Source organism: Paramacrobiotus metropolitanus, unplaced genomic scaffold (genome assembly GCF_019649055.1).
Source record: "Paramacrobiotus metropolitanus isolate TYO unplaced genomic scaffold, Prichtersi_v1.0 Parri_scaffold0000014, whole genome shotgun sequence".
In the NCBI taxonomy this organism is placed as follows: Eukaryota; Metazoa; Tardigrada; class Eutardigrada; order Parachela; family Macrobiotidae; genus Paramacrobiotus; species Paramacrobiotus metropolitanus.
The window spans coordinates 178,455-198,675 of NW_026570234.1; the positions used below are offsets into that span (position 1 = coordinate 178,455).

Sequence of the window (20,221 nt, forward strand, 5' to 3'; positions counted from 1 at the left end):
GGTGAAACCATTCGCCAATCCGATGGAACTGCACCGTATTTCTTTCAGAAAACGAATCCAGTCCTAAACAATGTAAAGTTACATGATCTGAAAGGGTTATTATGCCTTTCCGATATGAATTGTGATTCCCCACGTAAAGCTTTGCCAAACTCCGCAATATTCCCCCTTCCACCAGGTAAACTGATGAAATCGCCGACGACGACAGTCGTATTGCTCATACTCTCATCCTGCGTCGATGGAGAAATTAAGCACAATGCATCTATGTAAAACACAACATTCAACGTATGAATTGTTTTTGCATAGGTAATTGTCGTATTGAGAATGCAGGCTTACACAGGAAAATTACTTCCACATTTGCGGACATTTTTGAAATTACTCTAAAAACCGGCGGGTAGCCGGTAGGAAAAGCTTTAGAACCACAACAGTGACAACACTTGAAAAAACAACGGTGACAAGGGTGTAAACAGATCCATGAAACTGCACAATCCACGAAACTGTCTCGGTTACAAGCCGAATAATGTGGTACGCTCTCCGGACACCACCAACACTCGAGAACATGATCTTGATCTGATAACATTGCACCTATCGAGTTGACAACTCGCACTAGGTATCCAGAGGTCAACCTTTTACCTCTCATCAGCTACAGGCTGTACCATAACGCTGCTTTGAGTGAGACTAACAAGTAAAACACATAAAAGATAAAATAAAAATAGTAGCACCTACACGAAAATCAACTAACAGGTGACATAAAATTTATAACAAATAGTAAACCAAAAGGTTCAACATAACACGAGAAACTGGCTAAAACGCATAATAACACTAGTGACTAATACTGATCTACTGATCATATCAGCTTTCTTGTGGGAAGCTTTTTTAGCCAGTCCTTTTTCAAACAGCCAAGATCTATCAACCGTCCCATGTCCTTTAGCTTCTCACGCTTTTGCGCATACTCCAGTAATCGTTCCTAGAACACAAACAAATCTTAAGCACGACTTTGCCTATATTTTTAATTACTGTGCAATATCTTCTTGTCACATGCGAATGTGATATCTTGTTTGACAGGCCTACAAATAAATGCAACCAAACTGCTATATACAGTTTTGTCGAATATCTCCTTATGCCGGGTAATCATGGTAAAATTTAAAATAGTCTACCACATCTGTGTCACAATAAACTGATGGGAAAACAAATTCACGAAACACAACTATAATAACGTTGTCACAAAGACGAGATATTTGCTAAAAGTTTTAAACACACCTTTGCAGAGCTTTTGAGGAGCATGAGTCTCTTTGTCTTTGGGTCAGTTTTTATCAGATCCAAGCGCACCAACATATCTTCGATGTCATCCTTCGCCATTCCCAAATGTTCAATCAGGAGATCCAGTAAAGCCGGGTACTGGATCTGTTCTGTTCCTTCCCAGTAATTTAACAAAGCCCGTGATACCATACATTGCCAATACGAAGTGAAGGCCAGCAGTCCTGCTTTTGATAAAGGTCGTTCAGGTGTTCCGGGTTTGTGTGTAGTGCGCGCGATCACATAGCCTGAAGAATTGTGAGTATGCATATCAATCTAGAGTAGGTGCCAGAGATGTTGCACATTCCGCTACTTACTCAGATCTATCAACAGTTTACCGAATCCTTGGTTTTCATATTGAGGAAAGACCAGTATGCAAGCAAGTGTATTTTTTTCCAGATCCTTGTCCTGTAGAAAATTAATAACTGAATGAACCGTAATTAGCTTTAAACAGAAAGCAATATGAGTACCTTGGAAAAATATCCAACCGGTCTATATCTACCGTCCGCGCCTCGCTGGACGAGGACATAATACATCATATAAATCACGTCGTAACATACGGCCTTTGTCGCTAAGAAGAATCTGGATAACAGCGACAGATTCTGACAAAATGTCTGCAATGGAAAATTCAAAACATGAGCAAATAAAAAATCTGAATAATAAAAAACCCTAAAATATTGCCGCTCGCTATTGAACTCATCCGTATTAATTCTCGGCACACAGAATTGACTAACTGGACCTATGACTTACTCATGGAAAGTATTAGTTTTAGGTCATTTCAATATATGTGCTAGGCAACCACATTTCTCGGTAGGCCAATATTAACATGCAAGTCTATGGGAGATGCCCCTTGTTGCAATGCTAAGTCAACTACTGACTGCACAAGATTTTTGTTCTGGCCCGTAACAAGCACCTTTTCGGTCACTTAACACTTTGCAGAAAAGCTCAAACAAAAATATCGATCGGTGAATTTACTGGAGGGGCTGATGTAAGCATCCCACAACGTACTACTACCTGTCCCCCTAAATTAATGCTCGACACCCTACTGGCTAATCAAAAGGCTCGGATTTTAGTATTTCTGGATTGGCGATAAAAAGTTACACGGAAAAAGTCTAAACATAAATATAGACCAACGAACAGAAATATTTGCCAATTATTTTACAAAAGTGCCCCAACTTGGCCCGGCAGGGCTGTACAAAGCTACTATTATTATTATTTGTACAATAGCTATCTTTCGACCTTTCACTGTTCTCCAGTTTTTACAGCAGTAGCTTGATCGTTATATTTTGTACGCATTTGTGTTTTATCGTATATGTTTTGTATCGTGAATTTCCACAACCTACCTTTTCCACTCGTCCATCTATCTCAAAAATAGCCAGATCATTCTTGGAATATATGCGTTCTCCAGAAAATTCGTAATCGCAAACCGCAGTATGGCGGGTATATTGGATCTTTTCATGAGATATGTCCAAACATATATCGCAAAAATAGACCTCCGTTTGTAATGGCTCATCACGAATTGTGGCTGACGTTTCGCTAAAACAATCATCAAAACATTCTTCAAATCATAACGAAAAACACAGAACGCAACGGACACACAACCCAGAAAACATTCAAAAAAAGTCGGATTATGGGAACTATCTGGTCGGACGCACTTACTGTACATCAACCACGTAAGGTCCAATAGATATTTTTTCGATGAAGAAATGTTGCTTGTGTGGCACAATATTTTGTTCATCCTAAACCAAAAACAATCTGTTTCAGGAAAATGTTTACTTAAATCCTGCATTTCATAGTTTAACAACCTACCAGCTTCTTCGCGTGACTGATTTTACTCATCTCGAAGAGCGCTTTGCTGAAACCGGAAACACCTTTTAGCTCGGGTGCTAACAGAACATCCGTAGGCTTTGTCAGCTTTTCGGATTTCTTGGTAGGGTTCAAGCGCTTATCTGCCAGTACCGACAATGTATCCAACTAAGAAAGGGTTTAAGGAATTAACCGCAAATACGATAGACCCTGTCATCAGATACAGACGTCGAAACATTTACGTACCATTTCCTTGCAGTCTTTGCTTCTCTTGATAGATGTGTTTTCTAACGCTTCGACCACTTCAGTGTATAAAAGTGCTGTGTTCTTGTCCAAACGGTTATAGATAGGGCAAAACATCAAGGAATTATGGGAACCACTGACGCCGTTCAAATGTCCTAAAACAGCAAAAAGTGAATACAAACAACAACACCCCAATGAATATTGCATTGCGAATCGACTTTGGAATATAACAATCATAACAAGTACTGTACGGATATGGCTTACTCACCAGTTCCGTCGCATCCCCTTGCCACACAGGTTTTCGGCAACGGATCACTGACATGGGCCTCTGCTTCGTCGATAGACGAAGAATCATTCTCAGCCTCCAAGCTTTCTGAACGGCGTTGCCGTATTTTACGAGGGGCTTAGTTTTCAGTTTTTTCTTGGGGGAATCCTTTTTAAAAGAAGCTGCCTTCGCGTGTCACATCCTAAAAGTTTAGTGCGACGGAATCCGCGTGTTGTATGTTTGGCTTCAATGCAGTCTTTGCACAGGAATGGAGTCTCATCTACTAAAAAAAAGATAATCACAGAAGTTTTCATCACTTAAACAATAATTATTGTTGAGGATTTCCGTAATACTGCAAACAAACTTGTATCCATCATTTACAGAGGTTCCATTTGAAGGCATTAAACTTCGTGATAATAATTAGTGAAGTGACATGTTTTTTATATTACTAACAATTAACACAGAGATTACGTACCTCCTTCTGAGACATTCACGGGAGGGTTCAAACATTTTCCATGATATCCCCGGTCGCAGCCGTCACAGAAAAGCATTCCATCCTATAAAGGAAAATAAATTCTTTATGTAAACTGAAAAGCACTGAGCGCAGTCAGGTATGTGTTTAATCTAATATGTAAGTCAAAAGCATCAAAAGTCAAGCAACCATCGCTACTTTGCAGATGAAAACTGTCCAGAATATTTACAAATCATCGTACTAGGCAAACCCAGCAGAATACTCGTCAAAGCGGGTAAGTACAATACTCGTTTTTTACGGACATAAAATTCGGTTCAAAGAATATTAATATCACTAATAATTTAGGATTATCACTGGAACAACTGCAGCAACCGTACAGTCATGATATTATCCACATTTTTACAGTGTAAGTTATTACGCACCGCTTCGTCTTTCTGGCAGACTTGACAAACTTTACATTCGTTGCACTGCCATTCATAGAAACCCAACCGTGTACATTTTGATGGGATATTCGCGCACTCCGAGTGATCTGAAACAGACATACACTTCTGTAAATCATAAACAGTCTGCAAGTACAATTAAACTCTGTGATCTCACAAATCCGCAACAGAACAACCGTAACCGTTAATTAAACACTAACAGTTATAGTCCGTTTAAAATTATAATGCCTATAATCACGGAATAAGCCGAAAAGCAGAGAGGCATAACAGGAAGGAGCCCAAACAAAAGGAAGACTTACAAACATCCATGCAAAAACTGCAACGAACCCACGAAGGAACTGTTGTTCTTCGACGGCGCGCAGCATCTGACAGGTCAATGTTTTTATGACACTGGCTGCAAGGAACCACCTCAACATCGTCCACGTCCATTGCTAAGTCTGACGGAAGAGATTTTCCCAAGATCACCATACAAATCAAAAGCTAAACCGTTTTTAAATGGTTGGAAAATGGTCCAGAAGAAACGCGGGAGAGTGTTAGTAATTAGCGTAACATCTCCATGGCACAGAGCGCTTCCCGTCTCATTATCAGTATTTTAACAATCAGTGATCACAACGGACAAATTCGGATTCAAATGCAACACATTCCGACATTTTCCAAATTTTTACTGAAACACTTCGCAGGGAAAATAGTTCAAAATACTTAACAAATCAACAAAACAGCCATGAGTGGATTGTTTTCCTCTCCTGTTGTTTATTCCGTTACGTTAACCATGGAACCTCCGCAAAAGGCGGTTGCACAGTATACTATCTACCCACTATGGCGTTTGGTTCATTTATCATAAAATTCTCAGATTTTTTATCAGAAATTCAATGTTGGGAGACTTATATTGTTGGGAGGCTTGAACGTTGGGATCGCTTGAAATACGAGTACGTTAACATTATCGTTGAAAGTTAATCAAGCCCGATCAATTTTATTTTTCACGACAGGTATATACATGAAGTCCGTTGGATCACGTAAAATCTGTGGGAAAATCTTATCGTAATCCATTTCCGATCCCACCATATCGCACAGCTTTCTTTCCACTACATCGCTATGGGACAGGAATCTTTCAAACTGAAACAAAGTACAAAAATTACTTGTACAAAAATATACGTCAAACGACTGTAGCTGTCGGATAAAAGATGCAAAACATGCTATGCAAGAGCTATTTTATGAAACATTCATGAAACAAACTCACAAAACATTTCCCGATGGAGTGTACAGAGTATACCATGCCTCATTTCATTTGCTTTTGTTGCGGCGTTGACACTTTTACTACAGTATAACAACGAATAGCTCTAGCTGAACGTACGATGTCAAGCTGTTGAATAGGATCATCTGGAATACATTCGGCATCCGCACCGGTCAGTGAACGGACAACGTAGACCAAATCATCCACCGAATCCACCAGTCGCTCGTAGTCGGCCCGCTCCCCCTCGTACGCATCGTTATACCCTCGATTCAGATCTTTGAGGTTTATCAGTTGTGTTGAAAGGTCATCTCTAGTTGCAAAAGCGTTTTGCAACCGCTTTCGCATCGCAGCATTTTCTGCTTCCCATTCCTGAAACATCAGCAACATTCCAGCCATTTATTTCCAGATATCATAATTATATTCGAACAACATCTAATGCTGCCTGTGTTTTGGGAACTGTTGAGAAGCAGCATGAACTGGATGGTTTATTTTTAATCTGTGCATAGTTTGACTGATGTTCTGGCTTAGTAATAGTACAGTTATGCTATATAGGAAACAACATTTTCAGATCGTATACGCAGCACTAAAACTTTGGCTGCCGTTAACTCTGAATTACCGAGAACATGACAGAAGCAGTACCTCTGGCCGAACTTCGGCCTCTGTTTGAATGGCATCCAGTTGAGACTGCTCATCATCGTGCACCTCCATACATAGTTTTAGTACTGCGGCATTTTTCTCATGAAATCCGCAAAAATCATCCATATCATAGAAAGTCTGAAGGAAAATAATGATAAACAATTAGGGCTCTTGTCATTACGTTACCAACATAACCGTACTTACTTGTCCCAGATTTCTCTTGACTTCCGTCGCCAGACGCTGCCACTTACTTCGAATTTTTCCATGTGTTTGCAAACACTTTTGTCTCTTGATAAGCTCTCTTTGCTCTTCTAGTGACCTTTTTAAAAAATAAAATTAGTGAATTAAGGTTGATTTCAATTGGACGAAGCACAAGTCATAATTGTTCCACAGTGTGTTTTAATGCCGTGTCAAAGTGCAGTTACATTACTCCAAACGGGACATTTCCGCCTGTTCTCGTTGTTGCCGGTCATCTTCGGCCCTTCGCGCTGTTTGCTCTCTTAAATTCGTGCTAACCTAAACAACAACGTGTGCACTGAAGGAATAATATTTAACTTCGTAAACAACGAAGCAGTGCAAGCCGCATGATAGATAAACTGATTATTTCCCGAATAATTCATTGAGGCATACACATTTCCGATGGTCTTCAGACAGGCACCACCAAACATACAGTTATCTGGTTCTCAATCCAGTTTATATAATCCTGGACGGCGGCATGTTTTTCCTCAAAAGCTTGTTTTCTCGTCCTTTTGGCATTCAGTTCGTACGATAACCGCTATAAAAAATCGTTTTGACGTTAGGCAAGCATGCTATGTGCAACTGATAAGACTATCGCTATTTTTACTTCACCTCGGAGGATTGTTTAATGTTAGCCTCTTGCTGTTTGTGTTTCGCTTCCGCCAAATAGCACTGCGCAAATTGCGATACCACAAGAGATTCTTTATCACTGAAGAATCCAAAATTAAAACAAAAAATCGCAGTTTGTAGCTGTAAAAAATGTATTTTTACGGTGTACCGTGTACCTAAAATTACTTTCAAATCCAGGTGTGCCGCGAAACAGCGCTACAATCTTTCTTTCGGTGTTTTCCAGTTGCTCTTTTGCAGCAGTGCATCGGCTTCGGGATCGTGCAGCAGTATGTGAAATGGTTCGATGGATGTTTCATCATCGGACAACGGTCGCTTTAGCCATTTCATCAGTTCTGTGATCTTGTCAGATAAAACTTTAACTGTGGTTACTTGCGGTTGGGTAGAATGAATTCTTGTCGCGTCCTTTACAATAAGATTATCGGCATTGGAGGGGAGGAAGTCGTCGTCCGATCTATTCTGGTTCTTTGGCTCTGGGTCCTGCTTTGCAGACTGCATATTGTGGATTTGTTCGGCCGGTTCCATATTTGTGTCTTCCATTTTGTCCTTCCTTTACGTTAGCGTCAAACAAGCGCAATATATAGAATACTTAGAGCGATATCCCGTGATGGGTTCCAGCTGTCAATAATTTTACGGTTTTACGGGCTAATCAACGTTACTCGTTTCTAAAGAACTAAAGGTGACATTCACCAGTATAGTTTATTGCATTTAACGTTAGAAATTCGTGTAGCCTGGTGATTATAACGAATCTCTACAACTTGGAGCAATCGTCCTTTGGACGGATAAGTGTAATATTCTGTCACCAACAACAACAACCTGTTGCGCATTAAGGCTTATGGTTAGCGATGGAGATTGCAAGTCAAGCTGCTTCAAAGACTGCGACAAAACAGCCACTCTAAGATCACCATTATTAATCGTTAATTTGATATTCGACAAGCAAGTTCGAGAAATAATCCACTAATGTGTCGTGGGTTTAGGTGTGGCCCAATATTTTGTTTATCTACAACCGCATGGGTGTTGAACATCCACGACACTGGGCATCAAGAGATTGCGGTATTAGTAATTGACCACTGGACATCTGTGTACAGTGTTACGAGTAAATGAATCAAGCCGACAAACACAGTACATCGCCGAGCATAACAAGCATTAACAGTGTTTAATTAACCGCAGTAAGTAAATTTAACCACGGCTTTTTATAAAAGTAATACAGATTACTTTTGGTTTTAACTTTATTTTTGATGGATAGGTTGGAAAGGAACAGCTGCTCCTTTGCGGACAAAATTTCGTCGAGCAACTTTGGACTTATTGTCGTAGATAAAAGTAGCGGTAAATCCATCTGACCGGAAGACGCCCGTGATTTCGTAATAATTATGAGCGTTGTCAGTCTGGTTGATCTTGCCATGCAGAATCGGGGTGTTGTCCATCTCGTAATAAAACCATGTTTGCTGCAAGTAAAACCATTTTACGCGGTAGACAAAATTCCCATCATAAAAAAATTGTGCTTCCGGTACGACGCACGGACCTCGAGCTTTTTTCCATGGACAGTTAGTTCCTCGGGCTTGCCGAATGTTATTTGACTTTCGTGTACCGGATCTCCTTCGTGCGTAATTTTTTGAACGAAAGTGCCGTCTTTTGCTTGAGAGAATTCCATGGGCACTTTTCTGGCCATTTCCGGAGCGCCTGCAATACACTTGCTTAATATCAAAGATCGAAGCAAACCGGAGAAACAAAATTCATGAATAACTGTGACTGTACCTATATGGTTAGCAAACGCCTTGAATTCTTCGTTGAGGTCATCGCTCTCGAAAGTCCCAGTTGCGGTTTTAGAGACAAGCCGGCGCATAAACTTCTTGGCAACCACATTGCCTCGTATATATTTCTGCAAAGTATCAAAAGACCGATCCAGTGACACAAAAGGCCGGTTGCGACTTAAAGTTCCCCACCACATAGATTCCATCAGGAGCAGCGATTTCCTCAACGATATATTTCTTGTCGGTGCCGGCAAGTTTCACGCTGGTTTCGAGAATAACGTCATTTTTTCGCCGTTTATGGGCGGTAACGCTAAACTGCAAAAATAATTACCAGCAACAGATGTCTATTCACTTTTAAATAGTTGATTTCAAACCAATGCAAAAAGCAGTGTTTGCGGAGTTTTAATTACGGTTTTTACCTTATATGTGTTGTTTCCAATCTGAAATTCCTCGGGGCTATCTAGTTTAAATTCAAAATCCATTTTCGTTCCGTTCTTGTAGGTTTTGCGAGCGCCATAATGATCACCCGTGCGGTACATGTCCAGAGTGTGCGGATGATTGTCAAAGGGCAACCTCGAAGAAAGCACTCAAGTACAGGAAACCAACCATAACCCATAAATGTTGGCCTGGACAGATGAAATCCGTGTGCTTACTGCCGTCTTCGAGGAATTTTTCGTAGTTTTCGGTCATCGCAGGAACCTCTTCGAATTTCCCGTAGAAGAACCAAGGCATAACCCGGCTGTATCGACTTTTCACTTCGCCTTTATCAGTCACTATAGTCTAACATGGAAACGAGAGTACATGTCTACATGGATCATATACCGACTGCCATGGGATTAATTGTATTTACTCATTAAGCTAGCAACTAGGTACGCTACAAGGAATTATAACTAGTTTAAAGAGACACGGCATACGCAAGTAAATCCCGCGCGGTCGTGGACACACGTGTTAACAAAGGTGCCCTTTGCTGACTTGGTTGTAATTCTCACGGTAGTGCTGTTGGGTGTGCTGTTCATAATTTCGTGTTTAGACTCGACTGTTTGATTGCCGTGAGTTACAGTTTGTTTCCGGTTTAGATGGAACTCTGTTTTGTAGTACAAAGTGGACATGGGATCCACGATGGCCGTCTCGCAGAATTTGTCGTCGAAGCGTTCCAGGTGAAATTTGCTGTCCTTAGACCAACTGAATCCTTTGGGAGGAGCTAAAAAACAAGTCAAAGTAATATCGCAGTGCAATGCCATCACACTATTTTGCCGGGAAATTTAATCAAGCAATACTCCGAGAGGCAGATGCTTTTGCACTGGTTAATCAATCCTTCTAATAATTCATCTAAAATCATTCAAACTCCTGTGCACACACAAAAATGCAGAAAACCAAACATTTCAGGCGGCCCTTGGTCCAAGCGTTGAAAAATACATAGCATAATAAATCTACTGTATATCTACTAGCCTCTACTGCAGTAGTTCTATGTTGTGGATCTAGTACTGGATTTTTTGGTGTTGCAATTTAAGAAATTGGGCCACTTACAAAAAAGATTGTTGTAAAAGTCGATAATATTGGGAGAGCTTTGACTGAGATCCGGCTCGAAAGCGCCGAAAACATATCCAGGCAAAATGCGACGGTAGCTACGTCTGGCTACGGATTCTCCTCGGGTGTATGTCTAAACACATTCCATTTAACCAGATTTTTCCCACCATATAACCGTTACAGATTTATAATTACCGAAGTGATTCATTGCTGCAGCAAGCAGTGCTGACTTAAGTGCAAAGAGCAAATAAATTTCGACTCTTTATTATTATTATTTTTGCAGTTAAGTACTCTGTTCAGGTAATTCGGGCACTCGTGTAATTAAACGGTGCTCGTCTTACAGCATTGTAACCGTTGCTGTCGAAAATGGCCACCACATCAAATTTTCGACTGCCGTTAATTTCGCGGAATGCTGCTCGAATAGTTGCTCCATGGTTATCGCCCTCAGCAGTAAATTCGTACTGAAATCACATGTAGTTCGGTGTATCGAATGCCGAAACAAATTAAGAGCAAAGAATGGGTCGGGTATCAAACCTCAACAACTCTGCCGTTGATTGTTTTATTTTGCTTTCCGTCAAGTTTGAAGGGAATATATGCAGAGTAGAGATGGTCGGCAGATATAAAGTACTGACGAAAACTGTCGCCTTGTTTATGAAATCCAGCTAAACTACGATCTCTTTCGTTAACCGCTACCGCTAGATCTGTTGACATACAGAAATAATACAACGTTTAATTAGAAAGTAATAGTTTATAATACATTCATCATGTCAGTCTTACTCTAATCGTCATGCTGTCACTTACGGAATATGTGGGTTAATTCGTCAAAATGGCTGTCCTCACTTTCTGGTATGGCCTCATACAAACCCAAGACAATTTCCGGCAGGTTGGTCAAAGGAACAGACCTGGTGCAGCTTACACCTGTATATAAAAACTGACATAAAACCAAAGAACAACAAAACCAAAAGAAATGTTTAACAATGCACAAATTCATATCGTCAAATGATCACGACATTTTATCAATAAATCTGCTTGGAATGGCGCTTAGGATCGGTAAGTACTCGTACGACAGGTAACACAACTATCTTTGCCAAATGTTTTACTGTAGATGTTCGTGGATGTACCAAGAAAAAGAAGAAACATGATAGGTCTCATTTTTTTCCTGGTGTTGGAGACCAAATTACGTAAAAAATTACCGGCAGTGCGAAACCAGCTTTACTGCTGTGCTACCATTTCTCCATAAATTAAGACTGTCGGTGGGCTTGATAAACATGGTATGCTTCACGCTATCAGTCGGTCAATCTCATTGTCAGCTGGCATTTGGCAGGTATTACTGTAACATTTATAACCTTGTATTCGGCTATTAACGCAGTCTACGGGTGCAACAACAACAACGCGTAACGATGAAATTTTATTTGGGCATTGGGTGAAGACACTAGCACCGGAACACGGGTCACCGGCGCAACCGGCCCCGCCGTCCTTGCTAAAACAACCCCCCTCACCAAAGAGGGTGGGCGGGAGGGAAGAACGACTTGTTACATGCAAACCATCTTTGTTCCAATACGACAGCAACTCAAATGCACTAACAGAAATGCACAATCACTACAAATGCAACGTCCACAACCGAAACTGCATTGCTTATACAGCATCGGAATCTGCATCCCAAGGCACACCCTAATGGGTTTTCTTGGCTGGACACTGGTCAACCAAGTCGTCCAGCCTTGCGAACACCTACGCTGCGTTAACCGGAATTAGCTTCGCTAATTCTATTTTATTTCGGTTCGAATTTCAGCCTTTGTAATTTGGGAAGTGTTGACAATATATATAATTATAAGACAAACATCAATATTAACGTGTTCTTATTATTTATAGGTGTAAATGCACATAAAGAACGAAATTAAAATTAACTAATTTTGATCAAAATAATTACGTGGATCTTGTTTTTTTTTTATGTTTTACTGGATTTTTTATCGCGACATGTATTCGTTATTACCAGCAGCTTGTATAACTGTTTGTAGCTAACAAGTACTACTAACTTAAATAAAATTTAAGGTTAAAATATACGAGCAAATACTTCTGGTAAGTCATTTCTATATGGACTTGTGAATTACTGTGGGGTATGCATGATCATGAGGCTCAACAGAAAACAATTTATTACATAAAACTGATATCAGGAGTAACTTAATATTTCATAAGCATTTTTTATACTAAAATAAGCGTTAGAATAAGTTTTGACTGCCGGGTGAATTCGTTCATTTATCTTTCACCTTTAATTTGGAATCAGAATTTTGGTCTTTGCGGTGATAACGTAAACCACGCAACATAGATGTGCAGCAGCCAAAAATACAACAGCCCAGAATTAAGCATTTCTTAGGTGCGCTGAAAATACATGTCCAAAGCAGATCGACAACATTTCAAATACCGAAAACTGACACTGGTTTAGTGAGCAGGCTCGAAGGGAACAGCTGCTCCCTTGCGGGTGTAGGTGCGGTGAGCAATCTTGGTGTTGTGATCGTACACGAAGGTAGCGGTGTAGCCATCGGGACGGAAGATACCAACAACGTCAAAGTAGTTGTTGGCATTATCGGTCTGGTTGATGGATCCACGGAGGACTGGGGTGTTGTCAACTTCGTAGTAAAACCACTTTTGCTGCAATTACAATTGTGGATATCAGTTACCCGTTCGAATGACTTGAGTCGCAGATGTCCTTTCGTGTAACATACCTCGAGGTGCTTTCCGTGGACGGTGATCTCATCGGGCTTGCCGAAGGTGATGCGGCTTTCCTGAGTGGCGTCTCCTTCAGGGGTCAGCTTCTGGACGAACACACCGTTCTCGGCATCGGAGAATTCAATGGTGATCTTCTTGAACAGTTCAGGAGCACCTGATGAAGCAGCAGAAAGTAAGTTTACTGATGTACTGATAATGGTCTTGCTCACAGCCTGTGTTCTCAAATTTCTTACCAATATGAGTGGTGAAAGCCTTGAACTCGTCGTTGTTATCAGTGGATTCGAAGGTTCCGAACACAGTCTTGGGAAGGACACGGCGCAAGAATTTCTTCGCAACAACACCTTCGCGTTTGTAGGTCTGGAAAAAGTGGTTTAATGCCGGTTAACCAACAAGCAATGCATAAAGCATAATAATCTGATGCTGTTAATTAATCAACTTCATATATTGAAATACGGCTTTTTAATGAATTAAGTCCAAAATTCCAAGCAAAAAACAATGCGCTACTTACCACATACAGACAAACAATGCGCTACTTACCACATACAGTCCTTCAGGGGCAACTTGTTCCTCAACGATGAACCATTTGTCAGTACCCTTGACCTTGATCTTGCTGTGCATGATCACTTTGTCTCCACGGGACTGGATAGTGACGTTGTACTAAATTAAAAACAAGATCTTGTGATTGCAGCACGTTAACTCCCAGATCAAGTGATAACTTTGTTAGAAATTGTAAATTCACACATACACAAAAAAATTTGTTACATTATCAGATAAGTGTACCGTACTTTGAAAGTTTTGCCATTAGCCTGGAATTCCTGAGGAGTGTTCAGCTTGAATTCGAATTCCATAGCCTTCTCTTCACCAAAGGATTTGCGGGCACCATAGTGGTCACCTTTCTTGAAGATCTCCAAAGTGGCAGGCTGGTTCTTGTGGGCGAATGGGCAATCTAAAACCATGTGGACGAAGTTAAGCAACTTCTTGTTGGAGATAACTGTACATAGTATTGTTTAAAATGCATAAAATACATTAACCAAATCAATTTTTAATTTTATTAGAAGTTAAAACTAAAAGCAGGCTTAGCCCAGTAGTACTAGTAATTGATGCGAACGATTAAATTTACAAATCAACCGTAAAGCATATATAAATATTTCAGAGCTTGCGCGAAAAGCTGTTGTTTATGCGTATTACAGCGTATATAACTTTGATCATGACGAAATAGTAATAGCAAATTTCTCGCACCTTCTCCCTTGGTGAATTCTTCGTAGTTCTCAGTCTTTTCAGGGACTTCCTTGAATTTACCATAGAACAACCAGGGCAGAACACGGTTGTAGCGGGTCTTCACTTCGCCCTTGTCGGACTTAGCGGTCTACAAAACCACACCAGTGAACGGTCACCCGAGTGTAAACTACGTCATAAGTAATACCGTACACCCAAAGGAAACCAGGATTTTCTCCAGACATTAACGACATTTTACATACCGAGGTCACTCCTTCATGGTCGAAGACGCAGGTGAAAACGAGGGTTCCCTTCTCGGGGCACTTGTAGGTAATGCGCAGAGTGGTGGTCTCCTTTGTGGTCTCCACAACTTCGTAATGGTAGTTCACGGTGTGGTTGCCGTGCTGGATGCTGCCGGGCTTGTTCAGCTCGAATTCCACCTTCTCGTAGTAGGTGGCGTCGACGATAAACTTCTCGTAGAACTTGTTACCGTGACGGCCAACGAAGAACTTGGTGTCCTTGGTCCAGGTCAATCCCTTGGGCAGAGCTGCAATATGTACAACATAATTAATTTCGAATTTCGCGGTAAATTTATTGCAGCGGCTGTACGAAAGTACTTACGGAAAAAGTTGTTGTAGAATTCGGCGGTGTTGGGCGAGCTCTTGGTAATGTCCAGTTCATAGGCACCGAAAACGTAGAAAGGCAGAGTGCGACGATAGCTAATCTTGGCGACAAGGGCGTCCTTGGTGTAGGTCTGCGGATGTAAAGAAGCTGGTCTTAACACATGTGACAAGCATAGACGTCCATAGTACAGACATATCGACCAGTTAATCAAAGCAATTTCACATTATAACACCATATTTTGCTGAATATGCAGTAGTTTTCTTCGTGTCAGGTTATTCTTGATTAACATACCGCGTTGTAACCGAATTTGTCGAAGCGGGTCTCAACGGTGAATTTGACATCACCATCGACTTCGCGGAGCTTGGCGTGGATAGTGGCGGTGTTATCGTCTCCTTCGGCGGTGATTTCGTACTGCAAAATCAAAAGCAATGAAGATCAATCGGCTTAGAATTCAGTGACCTATGTCCTATACGCACTTCGATGGTCTTGCCGTTCATGGTGGTGGTCATCTTTTCGCCCAGCTTGAATGGCATGTCAACGTAATAATTCTGACCGGGGTACCAGAAGTGCTTGTGGTAGGTCTCACCATCCTTGCGGTATGCCACGAAGTTGGGTTCAGCCAACTTGATGTGCTCGGGCATATCTGTAAAAGGTCGTTCATAAGAAAAGTATTTACTTACGTAGAGTAGTGGACAGAAAAGAACCAGTTTAAGCTGGTAACTGCAGCCTAGCAGCATTCCACCAAATCTTAAGGCCGTTATTTTTATTCGGCATCAACCCGCTGCATTAGTCTTACCCCTGCGCAGACTTACACCATTTAAAATAATTAAATTTTGAAATTTGAAAAACATCCAAAAAATTCCACCAAACGAAATACGTACAGGCCAACACAAACTTTTCGCGAAAAACAATAAAACAATTGGTCACTCACGGAAGGCGGTTTTAGCGAATTCGGCGAAGTTGCTGCTCACGGTTTCCGGGATTGGCTCGTACAGGCCCAGGACGACCTTTGGCAGGGTGTTGGAAGGGACTGGAGTGGCACAAGCCACGCCTGCAATGCACAAAAAATCAACAGTACGTAAATTAAATCGGGCTGGCCGCGAGTCAGTCACTACAGTGTTATGTTTATCCATAAAAAACATTTTTTTCAGCTGGAGTAAATTAACAAAATTGAGGATACGCACCCAGAAGGGCAAGAGCAACGAAGACACGGGTCATTTTAAAGATATTCCGTTAACCAGTGAATCGCCGAAAACGCTAAAATTAAAGCTGGAATGACTGCCAAAACCATCTTTTATAGCCGGTGTCTAGAAGTGACCTTGACGGGGTATCAGCCGCTACATCGAAACTGGCAGCCATTTCGATTCTTGAAGTTTCCGCTAAATACGCCTTCTTCCATTTTAAAACTGCACAGTCCAATGCAGAATGCAGTATTATAAAACATGTTTATAGAAGATGTTACGCAACGCGCCCGTCTGGACCTTGCCGCTAGTATCTGCAGTAGTAATCATTTTGCAAGGAATGGTACCCGTCAAATCATTCAATCGACGTGAGACTAGAGTGCCAAAAACTAAAAATTCCGTCGATTTACATCTCAACGGCTGTATGTAACTCATATTAACCGGTAGGAAGCGATCAGCCAGCCATAACGTCGCAGCGTGAACATTTGCGCGCCTTCCTGAAAAATGCATCAGGCGAATGATCGGGAAAACAAAGTTCAACGAAGCAAACGGAAGTGGACTATTACAAAGCTAAATTCCGCAACAAAAGTATGTTATACAAGTAGTAAGACTTTATTTCTTAATCAAACAAAATTAGAAATTCCAAAAAACTGCAGGAATTTAAAATACTTCGCAGTCACCAAAGCCACCTGCCAACCCCAACTCATCAATAACTGGATGCAAGCCTTGAAATGTTCAACACAGTAAAATATCAGTATTCGTATCCAGCGCAGAAAGTTTAAGAAAATAACACCCACAAATTTAGCCTTCACGACTGAATGAGGCAAAGGATTTCATAAGACTCTCCTTTTAGCATGTCAGTTGTTTCGCAGGCAAAACAGTAAGTCTCCAATGCGGCAGCGCTCCTGTTGGGCTCACACGATAGGAGCCAAATTACTTCCGAGCGTACACGACCTCCCAAAATGCGTTACCCTAAGCGGAGTAATTCATCGCTATCTGCTTCAAAACAGCATGTCCGCAAAATATTGATCGAAATCCATGCCAACAGGTTTATCCTGGACAGCCGGTGCTGGTTGACCCCAGATGGCCTTTTCTTGTTCCTTGATTTGTTCTTCTGTTGGCACGGCAAGGGACGACTCAGTCGAGCTCGACTGAGTCGGAACATGGCTGGGTGACAGAGGCTCTTCTTTTATCACAACAGGTGCGGCTTCGCGAGATACGTCCTTGTGCCTGAAACGGTCCAGTCAGCAGTGTTATTAAAACAGGTGATAAAATTTAGCCATACAAACAGATCTGACACGTAAAACGAAGTTCAAGAACTTACGCTTTATTATGGTTTAACTTTCCGGAACAAGAAGGACACAACCCTGCAGAAGGATGGAAATCATGAAAATTTGAGGTTTGAGTTTCCAGCCGACAGGAAATGTGCATACTTAATTTAATAAGAGCATTTTTCTTAGTTTCGTTTTCCATGTATCCAAAATTAACTTCCCAGCTTCTAAGCCCCATTTGGTTCGAGCAGTGCTTTGATCCACATATGAATTGTCCTATTTAAGTAAAACAAGACATGTCTATTTAAGTAAAACAGATTAAAAATTAGCCATACAAACCCCAGAATAGCTATGCGCAAAAAAGCACAGCTTCTAATTTCATTTCGGGCGCAACTCACCTTTCCCTTCTATCACTTCTTTTTCTGTTCTCCATCTCATTCCAATTTTATTGTGCTTATAATGATGTAAATCCGCAATGCAGTACTCCTTAAATAATTTGTCATAATACTTTTTCGCCAGTTTTTGTTCCCAGCTAAGTTCATCTTCATTCTCCTCATCCCACAAAAATTTGTGATTCTCTCTTATCACATCCTTATCCGTCCGATCGCGGCTCCTATTTCACGAAAGCGGATAAACAATCTATTGCTGCGGATCACCTGAATCTCATATAACTGTACAACACTTTGAAAGTAACAAAAAAATTTTGAAACTTACGTATCACGACGAAGAAGTTTCGTGTCCCCAGGTGTAATTAGAAGATAATCGTTAATCATCTTTTTATGCCGGGAGTAGGCATCCATGCCGGATGCATGATATCGCACGATGTCCCTCGAATCCCTATGGACAAACAAGAGAAAAAGTGTAAGCAAACCACACACGAAAATCCTTACGAGCGAACTGATTCCGAATGGTACTGTATCACTCCAGTTTCTGTCTCCCAGAACTCCGGATCGGAGGGTTCAGACAGGTTTTAGAAGAAAATTACTACTTTAACGAAGCAAAAAGAAAACCAAATCTACAATCTTCAGCAAATCTAAAATTGGAAAATTATAACTGCAACTCTTAACTCACCTAAAGATACACAGCGCACTAAGCAAATAATAATTATAAAATAATCAATATACTACAGTAACAAAACAATCGAAAAGTAAATAATACTAAATGTGTATCTCGACAAGCTTATTAAACCACAGTAGTTGCTTTCAGGATTCCTTTTGGTTGCTCGAAACTTTAATAACTTCGTGGAAACAGTTTCTGTAAATGGCAAGTAAACCACCCTAATTTCTTTCGTCCACGAGCACAAACGCTATGAGTAAGGCCACTAAAGAGCGTACTTGTAAAGAGCGTCGGATTTGGTTGGTGGTTTATATCTTTTCGAGCCAACGTTTTCCACCGGAGCTGGAAGTTCTTTATTGGTTAAGTCATGTCTGCGCTTCCTGAAAAAAAAGCAAATCTAAAATTATAGCTATAACTGGTCCAAACCGTCCAATACACATCTAAACATAACTCGTCCCCGTTCTAAGTTTAAAATAATGGAAAAAAGTTGCGGAAAGCGAAACAAGTGTCTCAATCCACAATCAGGGATTTCGAGAAGATTTGTGGCAGCTGTGATATCATAAGTGATTCAAGTGGTTACCTTTTCTTGTCTGCTTCCGAATCATATTCGAATTCCGAAGAGTAATCGCGAGAGCCCGAAGCGTCCATCGTGCGTTAGGAATCAGGGTGACAATCAAGATGCTGATGGGATATACCACTGGTCCTGGCACTGGAGCTGTCTAGCTCAACCAGTACGAGTACGTCAACAGAACAACACAGACATCGAGCCCTATCCCCTTTTTTGTAACAGATTAACTAAACATCTGAATCAAACTCCAGCTTAATCCACATGTATTACGTACAACTGCAATACTGTACGTATTAAGATCGCCTATAAAAATTCAAGATAAAGACCTTTACAAGCAAAACTCCGAAGACAAAAGTCGCAAAAGTCCAGAAGCTCTAAAAAACAAGAATGCGAAACCACAACAAAATCACAATCGTATTTGAGAAGTGCTGTGAGCGCACCCCTGTGCGGATGGATAACCGCGGAATTTGAATTATGGAAGTTTTGCAGTTCGCAGATTTCCCATCACTACTATCAGATATATACGGTATCTGTCGGGTTACTTCATAAATTATAATTACAACCGCGCGGGCTCGAGACTGACCAGGTGAGTTCTTCCCGGATGCCCTGTGCTCCTCTGAAAAAGTTCTGAACTTCTTCGCAAGTTTTTGAACAGAATACTGGAGAAAATATTAAGCAAATGCACGATTTAATTGCTTCCGGTATTATACTGACAGTAACGTCTAAAAGCGACTTCCGGTTGTCTTCGGTGTATGTATTTATCTTTTTAGGTTGGATTTTCAACGGAAAAGCACACGAAATATTTTGTGTCGTAGGTTAGTAGCTTTAAACCAGATCCTGCTAGTGTAGATCGCTGGCTTCGCGGCTGTGTTAGGAATACACATGGGAACTCATAGGTTGACAAATATTATGGTCAACCTGTGAATTCCCATGTATGCCCCTTTGCCACCCTTTGCATGTTTAATATTTTCGCCATAGCTGTAAAAATTTGTAAGAGTCAAAAACCAGTTATTCAAGAGTTTGCCAAGCTCTCTCTCTTAGTTATGCTCTCATT

General features: G+C 40.9%; 3 protein-coding genes and 1 pseudogene across 3 annotated transcripts; all 4 read right to left on the reverse strand.

Annotated features, from left to right (window-relative positions):
• Window positions 1–548: 548 nt before the first annotated feature.
• LOC129584568 (histone acetyltransferase KAT6A-like) lies at window positions 549–5,345 on the reverse strand (annotated as a pseudogene).
• Window positions 5,346–8,390: 3,045 nt separating this feature from the next.
• On the reverse strand, window positions 8,391–11,781 carry LOC129584683 (uncharacterized). The gene is made up of 11 exons (XM_055476971.1): window positions 11,650–11,781; window positions 11,330–11,446; window positions 11,063–11,229; window positions 10,870–10,989; window positions 10,529–10,661; window positions 9,916–10,202; window positions 9,421–9,781; window positions 9,194–9,316; window positions 9,006–9,129; window positions 8,773–8,930; window positions 8,391–8,695 (listed from the first exon to the last, which is right to left on the reverse strand). Exons 1-7 carry the CDS (start codon window positions 11,678–11,680, stop codon window positions 9,563–9,565), a joined length of 1,074 nt encoding a protein of 357 aa, XP_055332946.1. The 5' UTR covers window positions 11,681–11,781; the 3' UTR covers window positions 8,391–8,695; window positions 8,773–8,930; window positions 9,006–9,129; window positions 9,194–9,316; window positions 9,421–9,562.
• A 987-nt stretch (window positions 11,782–12,768) lies between these two features.
• LOC129584635 (uncharacterized) lies at window positions 12,769–16,435 on the reverse strand. Its single transcript, XM_055476881.1, has 12 exons — window positions 16,276–16,435; window positions 16,023–16,142; window positions 15,568–15,734; window positions 15,383–15,502; window positions 15,089–15,221; window positions 14,731–15,014; window positions 14,492–14,618; window positions 14,038–14,198; window positions 13,790–13,909; window positions 13,486–13,609; window positions 13,249–13,406; window positions 12,769–13,174 (listed from the first exon to the last, which is right to left on the reverse strand). Exons 1-12 carry the CDS (start codon window positions 16,307–16,309, stop codon window positions 12,965–12,967), a joined length of 1,758 nt encoding a protein of 585 aa, XP_055332856.1. The 5' UTR covers window positions 16,310–16,435; the 3' UTR covers window positions 12,769–12,964.
• Window positions 16,436–16,537: 102 nt separating this feature from the next.
• LOC129584636 (protein FRA10AC1-like) lies at window positions 16,538–19,543 on the reverse strand. The gene is made up of 7 exons (XM_055476882.1): window positions 19,180–19,543; window positions 18,878–18,979; window positions 18,258–18,380; window positions 17,942–18,156; window positions 17,706–17,819; window positions 17,597–17,639; window positions 16,538–17,502 (listed from the first exon to the last, which is right to left on the reverse strand). Exons 1-7 carry the CDS (start codon window positions 19,245–19,247, stop codon window positions 17,274–17,276), a joined length of 894 nt encoding a protein of 297 aa, XP_055332857.1. The 5' UTR covers window positions 19,248–19,543; the 3' UTR covers window positions 16,538–17,273.
• Window positions 19,544–20,221: the final 678 nt, after the last annotated feature.